General features: G+C 37.2%; 1 protein-coding gene across 1 annotated transcript; it reads right to left on the bottom strand.

Annotated features, from left to right (window-relative positions):
* Window positions 1-2,751: 2,751 nt before the first annotated feature.
* On the bottom strand, window positions 2,752-5,009 carry LOC128983068 (uncharacterized). The gene is made up of 2 exons (XM_054402212.1): window positions 4,909-5,009; window positions 2,752-4,649 (listed from the first exon to the last, which is right to left on the bottom strand). Exon 2 carries the CDS (start codon window positions 4,190-4,192, stop codon window positions 2,810-2,812), a length of 1,383 nt encoding a protein of 460 aa, XP_054258187.1. The 5' UTR covers window positions 4,193-4,649; window positions 4,909-5,009; the 3' UTR covers window positions 2,752-2,809.
* Window positions 5,010-20,948: the final 15,939 nt, after the last annotated feature.

Genomic DNA, 20,948 nt, shown 5'->3' with positions numbered 1-20,948 from the left:
CGGTGCTCAATGAAATGTTTAAACAAATAGGCCTTGAATTCCTTGGATATGAAATATGAAGCGTTATCAGACACTAATATCCTCGGAGTTGAAAAATTCACAAATGTTTGCTGAAGTTTTGCGATTATCAATCTTGAATTACAGTCCTTAAGAGCGTGAAGCCATAAATATCTAGTGAATGCATCGACTATCACTAGAATATATTTATTTTGTCCCTTTGATCTTGGCAATGGTCCTAGAATATCAATAAAAACTGTATTCATGGTTTGTTCAACTGGAATTGAAATTAGTTTACCCTCGTATTTTCTTTGTGTGGTCTTCGACATAGCACATATTTTACATTGTTTTATCTTCTGCTTCACAGTTTCATTTAAATTTGGATTGTAAAAATATTCATTTATTTTACCTTGGGTCCTAGAGATTCCCAAATGACCTCCGATCATTGTGTTGTGGTAAAATGTGAAAACCAAATTTATTAAGTTGTCTGGTAGATAAATTTTACTTTTTCCAGATTGATTTTTGTACATCAAAACGTCATTTTTCAGGTAGTAACACTCTTGATTAGTATTATTTTGTACGCTTTTAATTATCTCTGCACATTTGGGGTCATTTCCCTGGTGATACTTCAAGTCATTTAATGCCATGGGTATCTCTTGAATTAGATTACAAAAATGTATATCTTCTCGTTTGTTTCTCATCATTTTCTTATTACTACTATTTACATGATTTATTTTATTTACATTTCTCTTCTTGTTCCTAATTTCTTCCCTAACAATATTTACAGAATTATTTATCTTCAACGTAGAGTCCTCTTCTGTTCTGATGTCTTCGTCATGATTGATGTCTTCTTCATCAAAAAGTCTGGATAAAGTATCCGCTAAGATATTTTCACTTCCCTTTTTATGTTCGACAGTGAATGGGAGGTTTAACAGGCGTTCTACCCACCTTGATAATCTTCCCAGTTTCCTGCGAGTGTTTAGAACGTAGCTGAGAGCTTGATTATCCGTTATCAATTTAAAGGGCTGTACTTCCAAAAATTCATGCCATTTTTCGATGCATAATATGACACTGTAGGCTTCTTTCTCATACACACTGTATTTGAGCTCGTTATCATTGAACTTTTTGGAATAGTAGGCAATTGGTAGTAGATCTTGATTTTCATTTTCTTGCAATAAAACTCCTCCTGCCGCTATTTGCGATGCATCCGTTTGTAAAACAAATGGTTTTGAAAAATCAGCTAACTGCAAAATTGGGGGATTTGAAATTTTCTCCCTCAACGTATCAAAGGCAGTTTTACACTTTTGGGACCAAATGAATTTATTTCCTTTCTGTTTCAAACTGTGTAAAGGTGCACATATATCGGCATAGTTAGGGATATATTTAGCCCAATAAGAACACATGCCTGTAAATTGCCTCACTTGTCTTACATTTTTGGGTTCCGGGAACTTTTGAATGGCAGTTGTACGTTCTGGGTCGATTCTTACAGTGTTGTCTTTAATTAAGTGTCCTAAGAAGCTGATTTCCCGACAAAAAAATTTTGCTTTGTCAACGTTTACTGTTAGTTTGTGTTTGGCAAGTCTGTCAATGACCTCCTTAACGTGTGACATATGCAGAGACTTGTTAGTGCTGTAAACAACTATGTCGTCACAGAAATTTACCATGTATTTAAACTTTATATCTTGAAAAACTTTATCTAAGTAGCTTGATAGAACGGAGCTTCCAACCTGGAGTCCAAAACAAACACGTTTCATGCGATATTTCCCAAAAATTGTAGAAAATGATGTGATGTCTCTAGAATTTTCCGCTAAAGGACATTGAAGGAAAGCCTTATTTAGGTCGATTACTGTAAAGTAACTAGCCCCTTGTAGATGATGATACATATTTTGGAGGTCACCAATTGGATAGTTCATTTTCACTAATTTCTTATTCAACTCTGAATAGTTGACTACCAATCTATCTTTTGCCGTTAAAAATGCTGGGCTGCTATATTCGCTAGTGGATGGTTCTATTATACCTTGGGCTAACCAATCGTCTACTATAGCTTTCATTTTGTTCAAAGTAGGCGGACTTAGAAAATAAGGGCGAATACATATAGGTTTATCATCAGTAAGCTTTAGTTCTACTTGTAGGTCAAGTGCCTCACCAATCTTATCAGTAAATACATTGGGATAAGATTTTACTAGTTCTTCTATTTCTGTGGTCATCTCTGGAGTTCCGATATGAATATTATTTATTGCTAATTTCTGCCAATTTTCATCTCCACACAACTTTATTTTGTCTGAAGGTGCGAATTTAAAATAACAGCTGTTGGCATTTAAATCGATAATTAGGCCTTTGTTCCGAATGAATGGAGCTCCCACTATCATGTGATAATAGTTTTGTTTTATCACCAAAAATTTTTCATACCAGGAATACTTGCTTATCTTGATTTTTATCTTACATTCATTTATGATGTCCAACGGTTCTTCATTTGCAGCTAACATTATATCAGTCCATTTCTTAGTTCCTCTAATTTTATTTACTGCGTTTAGTTTGTCATAAAGCTCTTTACTTATAAAGTTTCTACTGGCTCCAGTATCGAGTAGAGATTTTACATGTATATTCCCAGTTAATTTTATTTGCATGCATGGTAAAGAATGTATTGTTTTACCTTTGGTTTTAGTTATGCTAGGTTTCTTTGATTTGTTGTGCCCTTTAACTAGTTGTCTTAATTCATTTTTGAATGCGAAACTATGATTTGTATTATCACTAACATTTTGTTTTCTGGGAGGATAAGATACGTGAAGTTCGGTTCTTACACCTCCCAAGTTTATGAGTTTTTTGGTTTTCTGAAGCACTGTCTTGCTGTATGACCTGGTCTAGCACAGTTATAACAAACCCTGTCTCGTGGATATGAGGTCCCACTTGACGTTTGTCCATACCCATGATTTCCCTGATTTTCAATTGACCTATTATGCATATGTCCTGATGATGTATTTGACGTTGTAGGAAACATATTGTGTCTGACATAATCATTAAAATTAACGTTGTTTAGGTTAATGCACAGTTGGTCTAAATCTCTGAAGGTTATCGGATTTTTTTCAAACACTAATTTATTTCTGATTTCTGGGTGGATGCCATTTTTGATGAAACAAACCAATTCTTCTTCAGTGAGATTTCCCTTCAATACTTGATGATTTGTCTTGACCTCATTTATGTAGATTGACAACGGTTCGTTTGTTTTTTGCGGTCTAAAGATAAGTTCTTGTTTCAGTTTCTCCTTCAGTGTTATTGGTATGAAAGTATTTATGATGTCTGTGTGTAGTCGGTCTATTGATTGATTTGTGTTCTTGTGTTCTAATATTTTATTCGTGAGCGGTTGAGAAGTATATGTAGGCAAGATTTCAAACAGTTGGTGTGAAGTAAGATTGGTCTCGATGGTGATGGTTATTAGGTTTCTTAAAAAGTCAAGCAGAGGATAGATTTCTAGTCCATTACAGATCCTGAATTTTTGGAGATAATTTTCTAACGGATTCTTAATTTTTCCGAATACATTTACATTTTCAATCTCTTGAGAGGGGCCTGCTAGTGGTTGTACTTGTGGACCAAGGCGATTGTTAAATGGAATTTCTATAGGCTTGAAATCTTGAACGACTTCCAGTGTCTGTGTGTTATGTTGGGTAGGGGTAGAAGAAGTTTGTCTATCGTGAACAACATGCTTATTTATCTCTGAGTCGATTTCCTCTTCGTCCAAAATAGATGTGTTTAACCTTTCTTCAAATTCCGCCAACTCCTCCTGAGGGATGTCATTTAGGATAGCTTCAAATTGCGACGTGGATTTTTGCAATTTATCCACAAAGTCAGTAAGTCTATTCGTAAATGATTCTTCTAGTTTACACAGTTTCATATGTGAAATTCTTAAGGCTAAATGGGCTAGCTTAGCTTTGATTTTGGCTACTAATAAGTTGCTATTAGTCTCCTTGCACTGACCTATTAGTTCCTCTACATTATATAATTTGTTTCCTATCGTGTCAAATTCATCTTTAAGTATAATTTTCCCTTTCAAATTAATAACATTTGTTGGAACGTCTTGACATAACCTTAATTGCCTCCTTAAACTCTGAACATCATTGTTGATAATATCTTGTCCCCTTGATAAGAGCTCATATGTTAGCTCTTCTTTGATAAGGTAATTCAAGTTAAATTTAGACATATTTATGAAATTATCTTGCTATAGATTCATGCTCATTTAGTAATTAGGCTGTAATGTAATATTTCACTCTAGGCTAGTAAAAATTAGGCTTGGATAAAACTTTAAAAGTAGGCTATAGTGATTTCCAGATTTTTTGTTATATTTTGTTGTTCTGTAAAGCAGAGTGGCGCATATATTTATACTCGTAAGGTCCAATAAAAGTATAAATGTAATGATTTATACTACAGAACTATATAACTTCAATAGGATTCAGCCTAAGTTAAAAAGAAGCCATTTCATTTTCATGTACAACAATGACATTTTATTAACAAAATAAATGTAATCATAACAAATATATACTTTTCCTTTAGTTAAATTATACCTCTGTATCTCAGCCCTAAATACCTAATTATTTAATTGAAACAGTCTTACTTTATGATGGCCTTCCGTAGAGCTCTATTTTAATACAGGAACTCGTCTGTAAAGAAAATATACAAATGCATAAATATTACTAATATAACTATTCTAAATATAATTTCAATTTCCATTTTCTTTGTACAATGTGCTTTTTGCAAGTTAACATACTTATAACCTAATTTAACATATTCTAGAATTTGAGGTTAACCAACAGTGAATATTATTTTCCCATATCCATGTTCAATAGTATTTTTAATACAAATTTTAATTTCAGATTTTACTTTCCTAGATTATAATGGATAATAATATTTTGTACTTACAATGTCTACGAGATTTGCCTGCCATGAGATACAGAATTATGAATGAAATCAAACTTTGTGAGGGAAATGAAAAAAGAAACAATGTTACCACTACAAACAATTAAAATAAATCAACTTATGCTTCTTACATACTATAACTAAATTTGCTGGATTTTTTTTTTTAAACAAACAATACAAGAATCAGTATACAGCTGACGGTCTGCTGTACCAATTCGCAACCGAGCAAGGCGCCGATATTTTGCTGCTGAGTGAGCAATATCAGAACCAACGCTCTCCTCAGTGGTTTCCTGATGTTTCTGGGACGGCGGCCATCTGGGTCCTTGACCCCGGGAAGGTACCTATCTTAGATTCCGGTGCGGGAAACGGTTTCGTGTGGGTGCGAAGCAGAGGTTTAACTTTCTTCTCCTGCTACCTTACACCTAACCAGCCCATAATAGATTACCGCCAGATGGTCGACTCTCTAGAGGACGGGATCCTGAACGTCGATGGTGGGGTGATTGTTTGCGGAGATTTCAACGCTAGGGCGGTGGAATGGGGTTCACCCCAAACAAACACAAGGGGACGATATGTTTTAGAGATGGCAGCCAGGCTGGGTCTTCATGTTCTGAACGTGGGCAATGTCTCCACTTTTCGTCGCCCTGGATATGGAGAGACCATCCCTGACATCTCACTGGCATCTGAAGGCCTAGCCAATCGGATTTCTGACTGGCGTGTCTCCGAGGACTACTCTGCAAGTGATCACCAGGCAATTGTCTTCGGGGTGCTTCCCGAGCGTAGGCGTCCATATGCCAACTCGGCCAACCCGCCTCGACGTTGGAACCTCGGTCGTCTTTGCCGAGACACCTTTCGGGGATGTATCGGGGATCAAACTGTTGGGGACATCGGAAGTGCCGAATTCCGTGCCACGTCGACAATGCGACTCATTTCATTGGCGTGCGACTGTTCCATGCCCAGGATTTCTGCCCGTCGTGGGAAGAAGCCAGTTTACTGGTGGACACCCGAGATTGCGGAACTCCGGCGAAGATGCCTTAGCCTCCGACGAGCAGCGCAGCGTGCCAGAAACCGGCCTGAAGCCAATGCCAGATCGGCAGAGCACAAGGCTGCCAGGCGAGATCTTCGTGGTGCAATCAACCGGAGTAAGGTCAGGTGCTGGAAGCAACTGTGTCAGGACGTCGACAACAACCCCTGGGGGACGGGTTACAAGATAGTAACCCAAAAGCTAGGGACTCGTTCACCACCTGTGGTCATGGATCCTACTGCCATGGCTGCTGTCGTTGACTCGTTGTTTCCAAAGCACCCAGTGCGACCAACTAGAGAATTTAGGAATCTTGGCACGTTCCCACCCTTTCGCGAAGAGGAACTTACCTCCGCTGTCCGATCCCTCAGGAATCGAAGAGCACCCGGTCCTGATGGCATTCCTGCGGAAATCCTCAAGCTCGTCGTTGAGTACAATCCAAAGCTTATGTTGGATATGTTCAACTCCTGCTTGGTGGACGGCGTTTTCCCGACGGCGTGGAAGGTGGCTCGCCTTGTCCTGATCCCCAAGGCGAAGAGTGCACCGGGAACCCCCTCCTCTTACCGCCCACTGTGTATGCTTGACACTGTTGGCAAAGTGATGGAGAAGTTAATTCGTGTCAGACTGACGACCGAGGCTATCGTCTCTGCGGGTGATTTGTCCCCGCAGCAGCATGGTTTTCGTTCTGGTCACTCGACCATTGACGCCATCCAAGAGGTAGTTGGGGCAGTGCGGAGTGCGGAGAACCACAGTCATTGGTCGCGCCGCTTAGTTCTCCTCGTCACTCTTGACGTGAAGAATGCGTTCAACTCCGCCAGGTGGAGTGACATGCTACAGGCGCTCGAGCACACATTCCGCGTCCCTCCTTACATATTGCGAATGATTGAGTCCTACCTTTCAGACCGCGTCCTGCTCTTTGACACCAGCGAAGGTCAGCGTCGGATCTCTGTCACTTCTGGGGCTGCACAGGGATCGATCCTTGGACCTGATCTCTGGAACGTGTCTTACGACAGTCTGCTTAGACTCGAAATGCCAGACGAGACCCGCCTCGTTGGCTACGCCGACGACGTCGCTGCTCTGGTTGCAGGCAGAACCGTTGAAGAAGCAGAGCTTAAACTTGGTATAGTGATGCTCCGTGTCAACGAGTGGATGCGGGACCACGGCTTATCGTTGGCGGTTGAAAAAACAGAGATCGTGATCCTAACCAAGAAAAGAATTCCCACCGTCCTTCCTTTGCAAGTAGGCCATGCCCAATTGGAGACCAAGCCGTATGCCAAATACCTTGGTGTTATGATTGACAGCAAAATGTCTTTCGGCGAGCAGATAAAGCGAACTGTTGACAAAGCCGCTAAGGGAGTTGTTGCCCTTAGTAGGCTTATGCCAAACGTCGGCGGCCCCCGCTCCTGCAAACGCCGCCTACTGATGTCTGCCGTCCAATCAGTACTCTTGTACGGCGCTGAAATCTGGGCCCACGTGCTGGAGAGGCGTGTCTTCCGTGACAGGCTCTCCCGTGTTCAGCGTCGAGGTGCCTTGCGAGTTGCTTCCGCTTACCGCACGGTTTCCGAGCCTGCAGTCATGGTGATTGCCAGTGTCATCCCCGTCTTTCATCTCGCGAGGGAGCGACAGGCGATCTACCGCAGGAGACCTGAAGTAGATAGAGAGACTGCTGTCAGAGAAGAACGCAACCGCAGTTTCGACCGCTGGCAGCGTGAATGGGAAGCCGAGTCTCGGGGACGTTGGACCGCCAGGCTCATTCCTAGCATCCGACCATGGGTGGAACGGGAGCATGGTGAGGTTGGGTACTACTTGACTCAATTTTTTTCGGGTCACGGGTACTTTCGGGCCTTTTTGCACAGAATGGGGAGGGCTGCCAGCTCAGACTGTATGTACTGTCCAGGCATTGCAGACACGGCTGAGCATACCTTCTTCTTCTGCGACAGGTGGCATGTCCGCCGAGCCTCCTTGATCTCCGAGATCGGCGTCGACATTACTCCCGACAACATCGTTGGAGCTATGATACAGGGGGAAGGAAACTGGAACTGTGTAAAGCAGTTCGTTGAAGCCATACTTCGGGATAAGAAGGTCGACCTCGATCGGCCTTAGTTTTCTGAGGAAACCAGAAGGAAAGCCCTAGGGGCGTAGTATAAAAGGCCTAGCCCGAAGTAATGTGCGAAACAGTTCCAGGCTAGTGTCCTAGGAGACGAGGGGGTTTTTTAGCCGGTAGTCCGGGGACAATGAGCCCGCGGGAGTCCGGCACTACTGAGTGGCCATTGAGCACCTCAGTGTGCGTAAATGCATTTTCACCTCCTCCCCATAAAAAAAAAAAAAAAAAAAAAAAAAATCATTGTTGGATCATATTTTTTCAATAAGATCAAACGGATTGTTATAAGCTCTTAGGTTATTACAGGATTATCATAAAACACTACAATCTAAACTATAATAGTAATAATTTGTATTGTAGACTTATAAATATGTGACAAAATGTGCAACAGTAACTACAACGAAAAAAAACACTAAACAAACAATAATATTTGAAAAAACTATCTGTTTTATTTTAGTTGATATTATCTATGTATTTTTTGTTTATTTAATATTGTTTACAACAATTTACTATGTGGTTAGATTTTGTTATTTCTGAATTGTTTGGTAACAAAAATACACTGCTCGCTACATAAACATTTATTAATACGGGAAACACTAGTTGGTTATTTTCATGTTACCGGCATGTAGAACGAATAATAATATAGAAAAAGATAAATTTACCGAAAGAAATTCATAGAATTTAGAAAAATGACAACATAGTTTATTATTAACATCCAACTTATTTTCTATTAACTTCGCTAGAATCTGCTATATTGTACTGTTGTTATTTATAAAAGACGTATAAAAGACAAATATTTATCGAAAGACTCAATTATTCTCTATGCATTGCACCACTTGTATAGTTGTTTATGGCGAGGTAGGGGACATTCCACTCTTTAGCATTAAAGAGCTGGAATCATCTGTCCTCTCCCTAAAAAATAGAAAGGCACCTGGTCCTGATGGTATTCCCAGTGAGGCTCTCAAGAAGGTATTCTCGGTTAACCCCCTCTTACTGCTGAGAATGTACAACACATGCCTGTGCGAAGGGGTTTTCCCAACTCCTTGGAAAAGGGCTAGGCTTGTGCTAATCAGCAAGGGGAAAGGTGACCCGAATATGCCGTCGTCTTACAGACCCCTCTGTATGTTGGATGTGGCCGGAAAACTTTTCGAAAAACTGATCCGCTGCCGACTGACGTCTGCCGTGGAAGCTGCCGGAGATTTGTCTCCTCGTCAGTACGGCTTCAGAAAGGGTCGGTCAACAATCGACGCGATATCCGAGGTACACAGAGCGGTAGAGCGTGCCGAGAGCTTCAATCATTACTCTCGCCGTGTCGTGCTTCTTGTTACGCTAGATGTCAAGAATGCTTTTAACTCGGCGAGATGGGTCGATATGTTGAGCGCGTTGAGGAACAGCTTCCGCGTACCAGCATATCTGTTGAGGCTGATCGAGGACTACCTGCGCTGCAGAACTCTTAATTACGAAACTAAAGATGGTTCGCGGACGATGGATGTTACTTCCGGTGCCGCGCAAGGTTCGATACTTGGCCCAGATTTGTGGAACGCTGCCTACGACAGCCTTCTGAGATCTTAGTAGGCTTATGGCCAATGTCGGTGGTCCCCGGTCCAGCCGTAGAAGACTATTGATGTCTGCAGTCCAGTCTGTGCTTCTCTACGGCTCTGAGGTGTGGGCAGACGCGCTTAACAAGGAGGCGTACAGGTTGAGGCTCGCACGAGTGCAGCGTCAGGCGGCACTCAGGGTCGTTTCCGCGTACCGTACGGTGTCCGAACCGGCCGTTTTGGTGATTGCTGGAGTTATCCCTGTCAAACTCTTGGCAGCAGAGAGGAAGGCAATCTACCAGAGACAAGGCTACATCGGAAAGGACGCTGCAAGAACGGAAGAGCGCTCCCGCACTTTTCAGATGTGGCAAGAAAGCTGGGAAAGGGAGACTCGAGGACGTTGGACTGCTAGACTCATCAGACAGGTCCAACCGTGGGTGGAACGGCGGCACGGTGAGGTTGACTATTACCTCACGCAGTTCTTGTCAGGTCACGGCTATTTTCAGTCGTACCTGCACTTGATGGCCAAAACGAATTCACCTGACTGCATTTACTGCCCATGCATTCCCGACGACGCGGAACACACTTTTTTCCGCTGTCCACGATGGGATATGCTTCGCCAGGAGGCCATTCAACATCTTGGAGTGCTGTCGATTGAATCGATTTGTGAGACCTTGCTGAAGGGTGAGGACAACTGGGACTGTTGGTCGCACTTTGTCCGGAATGTCCTTCAAGCTAAAAAGAACGATCTAGATCGGATCACAGTCTAGATTTTATAAGAAATAAACGGCTAGACACGGCGTAAGCCCCTCGGGCGTAGGCAAACTCGGCCTAGTTCTGATGAAGTGCGACAAGTGTTCCCAGGCTAGTGTCCGAAGAGTAGAGGAGGTTTTTAGTGGGTAAACAGTATTACTTCATAAAATTATTTTATCTATTTGAAAATAAATGTATACGAGAGTGTATTTTATTTTAGTAAATATAAATAATTATTGTAATTACATGTTTCCTAAATATTGTGTAATTTCGATCTATAGACTTTTCATTTAAGACGAGCATTGTAGTTACTTAACATTAATTATGTCTAGGCAAAAGGAAAAGAGTATTTTCAATCCTTCTCAAGAAGTAATTTCAAAGTTGCTGTTAACTTTATGAATGACGTTTTTTCGGAATTGACTCAACACTAATGGTTTTTTCATCTTCCTAATGGACCGTTATGAAAATAAGTTTCACTGGCATTCAGACACACCCTTAATGATATTTTGAACTGACTAAGGTGTTCATAACCTAGATATTATAAACAAACGGTGCTTCACATTTTAAGCAAGATCCAATTAGCCTTCATTGCCTATAGGCTTACCATTTGGCTGCTCATCTATCAACAATTATAGCTTTGTCAATCGATCATTAAAAAGTGAAATAAAACCAACAAAGATATATTGCTAAAATTAATGTATGAATTAAATTATAGAAGTTGGAAATTTTTTAAGTATGCAGTATATTTGATCTAAATAATCATAAAAATTCAATACAAAATAGTTATTGGCTAGTATTATTTTAGTTCGCTTTTTGTGACTCAAAATAGGGATGACAAAGGATCGTGTTTTGCTTAAGGCAACCGTGAAGATAGCAGATTGATCTAATCATTCAGATTCAAGATAGAAGCTTTGAAGTTTCTGCTCGCCTTTGACGTAATGACAAGTTGGGTAATCTGGCCCCAATGCATTGGTTATATTTCTGTGCAGCCTAAGATTCAGTAGTTATTAAAATAAGTTAAAACTTAATATCGTATTAGTATCCACGTAATACTGCTGATAACAGTGGAGTTTACCTACCATAACATCTTTTACCTACGACCGTTTTTTAAAGTAGCCACTTCAGTCCAGTTCTTAGAATTGAAAAGTTTCACTTTACAGCTGTTTACTTTCATATCCACATAGTTTCATTTCATATCCGCATAGTTTTCTCATATCCACACAGGTAACGGACCAATGAGGTTCAAGTATTGAGAGAAAAGAATTAAAATTGTAATGCTTCGAACGTCAACTAATCAGCTGATCAGCTGATCAGCTGATCAGTTGACCAATTTAATTGTTGATCCGACTTGTTCATGTTGATACTCGCGTATTCTTAATTAAGTTGGTGGAAGTCCAAAAATAAATGAAATATTTGCCGAATTGTACCTGATACAATATTATTTATGGTAAGAATGCTGCTAGCAATGTAATATTTAACGAAGTTTAACAAACACGTAATTACAGGAAATCAGCTGATTATACAACAAGTCGTTGCATCACTTTCAGTGGCAATGACAATACACGAAAACATAACCTCTCTAAAAAGTTATCATTAGTGATTGTTAGTAATTAAATCCAGATTGATAGTAATTAAAAAACGGTTGTAGGTAAAGTAGTGTACGCAACTTGCGTTAATAGTCTTTACGACACTCGTAGAAGTTTTTAAGGCACTCGCCATGGCTCGTGCCTTAAATTTTCTACTCGTGTCGTAAAGACCCACTTAACGCAATCGTTGCGTAAACTACTATTTCTAACGTCCCTCATTAATAAATTAATATATTAATCATACCTTTTTGCCTACTCCATTTATGTAAATTATTATCGACTGCAACACGTGAGGGGAATAAGTGTTTATTTTTAAAAAAAGGTATCGGTTAAATTATAACAATGTTACTATTAATTTTAAGTTAATTACAGGCAAAGTTGAAAATGCATTGAGTTATATTGTGAAGTATGATCAAAATCGGTGGTTTTGTTCGTAAATAGATTAAGGAGCATATTCCTTGACAGCATAGCTTTATAGCATACACGTTTTAGGTTTGGTATTTTCTAAATTAAATGTAAATCATGTGCAAAATGAGCGATAGCTGAAAAAAAACAACAATATAACTTGTGCGACGCCACTTTCTGCACTGGAAAAAATATTACAAATAAGTGCAGTCGCAAACGTTTGCCGGGGTTAGCTCAGCCTACGATGGCTGGGTAAAGTTCCAGGGTCTGCGATAAGGTCAGGGAAACCACTAGGCCAAAAGCCGGGTCTAACCGGTATAGGACTGGCTCATACACGGGCACTGTGAACAAGTAAAAAACAAGTCACCAAAACAAACGTGCAATAATCACTACCAGGCCTACGCCGATTCTCCACTCTCCTAGGGGGTCGTTGCTGACTACGCAACTCGGGCTTCGTTCTAACTATCCAATAGTTATGCCCAGAGTGCCTAAAACACAGTGAGTTACACGACGACTTGCCAATAAAAACCTCAACGCGTGTTATCACCAGGTGGGGTCTACCAGGCCACTATAATCCAATACACAACTCTAATGCCCAAGCTAAGAATCAGACAATTTACTCAATAATAATACCATATAATAATACAAGTGCACTATAAGCAGAGTGACTACACCTCTAGCAGCTGGTCTCAATAAATACCAAGCTAAACAAGCAAAACTAGATGTCAATTGCACTACTATTAAACTATTGAGCTACTTAGTAGCAGATAAATAAATACTAAATACGATCCAAACACTAGATAAATATATTATCTGATAGCCGGTACTCCGCTATCCAAGCTACCAAGATAACGTGTTAGATTACTAAACAAGCTTTTCAGGTTAAATTAAGTTAATCAAATGATTAATCAACAACAACCCTACTACTGCTAATGCTACTGTTACTACCAACGTTACATCACTTAGCTGGGCTTCTGTTAATAGGCTAATAATATTAGCTACTAGCCTACTGGCCACGTGCTTCCAACTACGCACGCTAAATCGTGCAGCCTAGGTTTGTCGGGCCTCGGAGTTATTAGTAATTTAACTAACTCTTGGTACAACGCAAAATAATATCTACTACAGTCAATAAAATATATTATTTGTGCTTTAGCACCTGCCCAGAACCGTCAGGAATATACCTTGATATTATTCCTGACTAATAAATGAATCCTAACTACCGTCAGGCTTTGACCAGCACAGTTACAACTCTAACTCTCGCAAATAAATCAGATATTTTTAAACTAATAATATCGGCTCCTTAACCAAAATCAAAGAACGTCGTCCACTCACCAGTAGTGGGTCTTATCACCCAACTTAACACCGACACTCACTGTCACACCTCGTCCACTCTGTAGCACCAACGTACGCCAGCCGTCTCCACAGGCACAGGACACCAACACTCACTTCTTGACTGTCCGAGATCCACCACTAGAATGTCCTTCTCGGCTATCCAGTAGTCCCAGGATACCCAAGCTTATCCGAACTGATAAGCCGGGTCAAAGGGCGCTAGCCAGGTTCGCCGCCGCCGCTTGCTTATCTCAACAGACGCGCGGCCCAAATAACGAAAATATACCCCCCTACGAAAAAATAACTCGTTACACTTGTAACACTGTTTAAATTTGCAATGCTGCTCTTACAGTATTAAAAGAAAACAAATTATTTATTAATAATAAAATGAAATAAACTTACTATGGCCATTTTTTTTTTAAATTAGTTACTCCAACCTAAACACTCAAAATAAAAACCCATTTGTATCCTAAAACTGATCTATTGTTATCATTACAAAAAGTAAAGCGTTCAGTGAAGGATTTTCCCTATAATTAGAAAAAAATACCTTGTCCAAATCAGGACACTCAAACACAAAAACCTTTTGGTTTTATAGTTAAAACCTTGAAATGGTCTTATATGATAAGAATTTTAATAGAATAATAATTTTTATGGAAGTATCAAGTATATAACTTTTAGAGATTATTGAAAATTAAAACAATGATAATGGTAATAAAACAAAAACTAAATTAGATGTATACTATAACCAAATAAATTATTTGTTTGATGATAATACTATTTCTTAATAATAGTCTGTATAATTGTTTCAATTTTTCTTTTGCGCTATGTTTACGGACCACAGTTAAATGAAGTAGCTTGGGCCAGCTGCTGCACTCTGTGGCCAGACAACTAATAATGGCCACCATCACTCCTGTCTACCTTTATTGAGACATCAGTATCCCTGCTGGGTACATTCACTTCCCAACCTTCTAGGAACTTTAAGTTATTGTATATATGACTTTATGGTTAATGTGGACTCAATATGGAAAGTAGTTTTGATCACCCTTTATGAAAAAAAACTATATTTCAATTTGCTGGAGGTTTGCATTGGGTTGCTTTGAAAAACCAGCGATTTCAGTTGATTTATCACAAACCCCATAAATCCTACGTACGAATCTATATTTTCCAATTAATCATTTCCTTCATGTGCAATCTTAAAAATCATTGTTAAAAAATTTTTTTTGAAAACTTACAGCTATTTTGTTAATGTAAACACAGGCCTATCTCTGATAAAATTATAGCACTTTATATTCTCATGTAGTTGTTACTTTTCATATGTTTCTTGTTTTCATAACATGTTTAACATACACTGTGAAAATTCAAACTGCACTTAGCTTAAAGCTAATTTGGTATTTTACTTCTAATGGGTGAAAAATTCCAATTGGTATTATAACAGTAATTTTGAAGCTCTGAGTCTTACATAGGTAAACATGTATTTATTGTCTTGCGTATATTTATTTGAGAATCCTATTTTAAAAGGTTTATTAGCACGAAACTAAGCACCTGAGCTAGGGTTGTACATACATTTTACAAGAACTGCTAACCATAACGTAGGACTGGAATGTACAAAGTCCTACTTATATTAAAAGCAATAATTATAATAAATGTTTTAAAAAACGGCTAAGGAATTATAGCAATGGTTAGTAAATTAATCTATTTCTGTACATAGAATGAGTACATAACATAGAAAGGTTTAACGATACATAAAATAATGAAGGTTTATATATAGGGTAAATGTCAGTTTTGTAAACTGGAATTGGCCGCAATCTTTTCATGGCTGAAAGTAATTATTGTATTCATTTATAGGCAATCATTTCATGGAATTTAATATAAAGTAAATTTGCAGCAAGGAAAATAGTAGAAGATCGTTAATTAATTTTGCAAAAACATCATTAGGAGAGGAATGCTGATCAACAACACGTTAACATCGTTTCCTGCTTCCGAAAAGCCTTTAGCAAAACAACCCTCTTGGTGTGTATGTAAGATAATAATAAGTAAATAATCCAAGCTAGATATTTATGTAAGAGAATTAGTCTTATTAAAAATATTACCAGGTATACCAATATAATGATTAATTATTCATTATTTCTATAAAATACATGGAAGGAGAAGAGGCGACATCTGTTATTTGGATATTATGTTTCATCATTGACTATTGGATACTGAAGAAGAATATATACATGGATACTGAATATATGGACCAGCTCTAGCCAATAAAAAAATTACGTAGCTGTACGAGCCAATAACAGAATGCGCTCGTGACTAAATTTCTATTTTCTACCTTATTTTTTTGTTTTGGCAAAGTTGATGGGTCATAACAGTTGCTATAGCTCACAATAAGTCATTTCATTAGTTTGGAATGGTAAACAAGATTGTGTATTCGACAGAAATCAGTGTGATCTAAACAGCACACTCTGTTTGTAGCTTATATTAACTACGACGATTTTTTTCAAACAACTGGCTACAAATTTAACATGAGAATGGAATGTCTAAAAGGTTTCATTGAAACAGCCAAATTATTACACAAAGATGTAGGGATTAGGACAATTAAAAATCATTGTAAGTATGTACAATATTCTATGGTTGTATAAGCACTGCGGATAATTTATACGGACTTATTATCAAAAGACAAGGCCAATAAAATTATTATTAACGTAACAGATGTATTATTTTTTTTACATTTTACTAAACTTTTTCTTCATCAGAGTGTAAAATATCTAAAACAAACATATTCATTGAAAACCGTATACAGCTTGTTATAAATAATTTAATTTGCGTCAGACACACACTTGCGGGTGATTTTATAAAATAAGAAAGCAGTTGCTGGTTGTTTTGTTTGCTTGTAAATGAGTTAACTTGACAGCCAGAATGCTGTCGAAGGCGAGGTACATGAATTGTTACTGATTGTTGATTTCCCTTGGCATTAGTATACAAACTAACACTTTGTATCTTGCTTGTGTTAATCCTGAAGAAGAAATAATTTCTAGAAAATTTCAAGCCCCAAGGCTACTTTGATAGTTGAAGATTTTTTCTATACCCAATTCATTGGTAAAGCATGAACAATTGGGTTTTGGATTTACAAAATTATTTAGTATTTATTTAGCTATATGTAATTTTCAGAAGTACTTATAAATATCAAAAAAAAATTTTTATAAACTTTTTATAATGTGGCTTCCTGTCGTGAATATGGTTTATGATATTAGAGTCTGTGTGGTATATAAAACGATTGTCTAATTCACCACTATTGCTATTATACAACATTTCAATATTTGTTTACAAGCGTTTACAGTAACCGCTGCTCTATGCCGATACTTATTGACATTTTATTTGATTTTGATGTTTGCATTGCTGATGGGGCGACAAAATATCACTTTTATATATTGTTTATTATTTAATAGAGGCATGTAACATATCTATTTATCCATTGAAATAAGTAGAAACATGTATGATATTCTCTAAAAGTAAATTTAATTTTTGTATATATGGGTAGTTAACAGTATAAATTATTGACAATTAAGACTCTCTTTAACTAATTACTTGTTTGGGGATAAACACACTATTAAATTCAAACGATTTGTAGGTTAGATTACATTCCAAAGCAAAGGCGCATATGTGTAATTAACTCCGCACAGTTCAGATGAGAAACAGCTTAATACAAGAGATTTACTGCAACAGCTTGGCGGGCATCTAGATTATCCATTGTTAACTAGAAAGCATTTTATTTATAATTTGATTGTATGTTTTGAATATACTATTCCAATTACTTTAAGGGTAGTAGCTTTTACCTTACCAATACAATACCTCGAATGCAATTTAAAAACGAAAGCATGAAGTTATAGTGTGTAAAGTACACGGTGTTTGTTGCAGAAGTAGTTTGTTTAATGCAGTATACAATAGACATATTAATATTGCACAAATACTGAATATGTAAATATTTGATTGATTAAGTTTAATTTTCAACTACAGCGTCAAGTCCGTCAATTGAGGTCTCGAAGGCGGATCAATGACCTTTTTTTAGGATGATTCTCACTGTGGAATTGAACACGCCTGGGTTTTTACTGCCTTAGACTGTACAAATCCAAGAACCTATTTCAGAGAGGCTATCATTCCACATTATATGCCTACAACACCACGCTGCTGGGCTACATGATTTGTTAAACAGCATTTCTCCAAATCTGGACTTTTTCACAGTGAGTTCAATGACTTTTTTGTTTTATTAGCTTCATTTAAGGTAAATTTGATTGAGTGTGGTACAGTTAGCTATTGCGTTCCTTGTTTTCATAAATTATAATACAATGTTGTTGCTAAGTTGATAGGATTCAACCATTTTATTACTTGTACACAAAGTGTATTTAATTCACGGAATTCGTTGTATATTTAAATTATTTTTTGTTTGTTTGTAGTTTGTTGACATTCAAAAATTATTGTACAAACATTCTTTTTTTATTAATGTTTTGCTTATTGTTAAATTTTAGTTCGTTATCAATGTTATTATAGTTATTATATATTCGCAATGTTTTATTAAGTAATCATAAATAAAATGGTTTTGACTAAATTGTACGGTATACATAATAAGTATACCTGCCATCTAATAAATACGAAAGGCTAACTTCTCCTACTAACGTCGTAGACAGTCTCTAATTGAGTAGATTTTCAGTTATTTCCTTAACAACAACAGCCCTGTACATCCTGGTATAAAACCTAATAATACCAGTCCGTTATCGATATCTCCGTTGTTTGTCAGAGAGCAGAAAAGAACCTATTACTCCGCACAGCACTCTTTAATCTTATTGTTACCTAACAATGTATTCAATACAGTAACAAATAAATCAAGTTAGGAAAATCAAGAGATTGTGTGCAATGAATACTGTATACTGTAACATTCATACAGGGCCGTTATTACGTAAGATAAAATACGACATACTATGATTTTTATATAGATTGATGGTTTTCTTTTATTGGGAATTTCGAGTTTAGCTGCTCTTTGAATCAAGCTAGTGTGATTGGTTTCCTTAGAATATTAATTACATAATTTAACTTACTTAATAATACATAAGCTTAAGTATGATAAGTGAAGCCCGTTGCTGATGTTGTTCACCTCTAAGAGACAAGCGGGTGATAGCATGGTGTATGAATATTTATGTGCTGTTTGAAAGCAATCTCTATGCAGAAGTTATCAAACACACTTTGTTCACTGAGAATGCCCTATGTAATTTACACCTAATGTAGTTGAATAGCTTGTTTATGTGTAGAAATAGGAGACATAAAACACGCCAATTGTACTACCATTGGCTATGATAGTACATTTTTTGTTAATTATTGGTACCTACCCAATAATTACCCTCCCAAGTAGGAAACAAAAAATATTAGTTTTTTGGTCTTTCCAGGAAAATGACACTTTTTAAAAATTGTTCGGTGTTTGTTATTGTGATAGTCATAATATTTAAGAGAATAAACTTATGGAAAATATACCAGTGCAAGATTATCCTTTTGTCAAACCTTCTCTACAAATTTACATACCAAGGTTGCCAAAGATATCCCGTAAACCATAACTGCACTGCGATTGTAACAAGTGTAATCTTTATGACATCCTACTGAATTATGTCCAATAAAACCACCTTACAATCTACTTTATGGTATCATAAAATCAGTGACACCAATTTTATTAGGAAGGGTATTGCTATAGTTTTTATTACTAGTACTGTCAAAACTGTAAAATAAACCTTAAGGGGCGTCTATACTTTCAACAATCAACAAAAAGTTAACTTGAAAACAGTGCTCTACATGACAAATAATATGTGACACTATTAATTTTGATATTCGTGGCCATTTATACAGACAAAACTTTAAATTAAAAATGATTCCTGGTTAAAGTGTACAATATTTCTGTATATTCTAGGACCTTAACAAATTAAAGGCCCATTTCGTAAGTAAAGAATGAAGGCTTTTAATTAAATATTTGTGTTATAGTAAATGACCACTAAATGATAGTTATCTTTTAAATAAATCTAATTTACTCCCTCAGAGAGAAATGCAATAAGTTACAAACTACCAAACAAAACTGTCCTGAACTACCACTGGACTATCAAATTGCACAAACGATACCTATCTTTGTAAAGTTCGAAGTACGGCCATTAATTACTGTACAATACCGGCAATATCAACTTTGACTTGCACTCTATGTTTGCTATTAAAATATGAAACAGATCAATGTGGTTAAAATATTATCCAAACCCAAAATTAGTAATCAATAGTAATTTTTATATCTTAACGTTGTAAATTGTAGCCAACTAATGTGTTTGCTTATATTGGATCAATGATAATGATTGGTTATTACATGAGACGACCCCACTCACGCCAACTGTAGCCCTATTACGATTAACATGGAAAATTATGCTTCGAAAATTATAAAATTTGTTTTAAGTTATTTAAAAATTGTTATGCACCTTTCTTCAAACTTTCACTGTTAGAAACTACGAAAAAAAATGTAAATTAGTATAGTAATTAATGTTATCAAAAGAAATATTCTCTGCAACTCTTCTAGTTTACTTGATGGAACTTAAAGCCACAGACTGCAGCAGTTCTCTGTACAGTTTAAATTATAACCCTGGAGATGGCCCACCCTGATGAAAAATTGGCATAGGTGAAGTAATTGGACTTCAAGAACACAAGGCAACCAACAAAATAGAGTTAAACAATACTGTACTCGCCTAGGAGGTACAGTCTAATTACACAATTATGCGCCCTTGATCAAGTTTAAGTCAATGTCACTCATACTTACTTTGAAGTAAATTAGTTATATACGTTTCTAGTTAGTTATTAGTTATTTCTAATAAGTTATTTATTAGTCGTTTATACTCCCAATAATAAACACTCTTATATGAATGTTAGTGGCTTACTTCGTACGGAAACCAATTCAATTAAATATTTTTTTGAAACATTATCATATGTACAGTAAAATGAGTAGAACGTTAATCCACAATATCATCTATTGCACAGGCAAACGATGTTTTTGATATATTTCCAAAAGCTTGTGAATTCCTTAACGTTATAAATGTAGATATAAAACTAGTGGCTGATGTTTTAAAAATTTCATGTTGGTAACTTATGTGTTATCGCTGGTGCTATAAGGGCACTGCTGCTTGGCACTTTTGTGGATTAACATAAAAACAAAATAACATAAGGCCTTCTTGCAAAGTTAGCTCTTCTGCCAAAGTTGTGTGATGTAACATACCTGTATAGTATGGACCTTTTCGAAAGATAAACATGAATGT

This window comes from Macrosteles quadrilineatus, unplaced genomic scaffold, assembly GCF_028750875.1.
Source record: "Macrosteles quadrilineatus isolate MER2022 unplaced genomic scaffold, UCM_ALF_1.0 Scaffold_1__1_contigs__length_201487025, whole genome shotgun sequence".
NCBI lineage: Eukaryota > Metazoa > Arthropoda > Insecta > Hemiptera > Cicadellidae > Macrosteles > Macrosteles quadrilineatus.
Note: the sequence above shows the minus strand (reverse complement) of the source record. Positions and strands in the feature narration are given on the sequence as shown.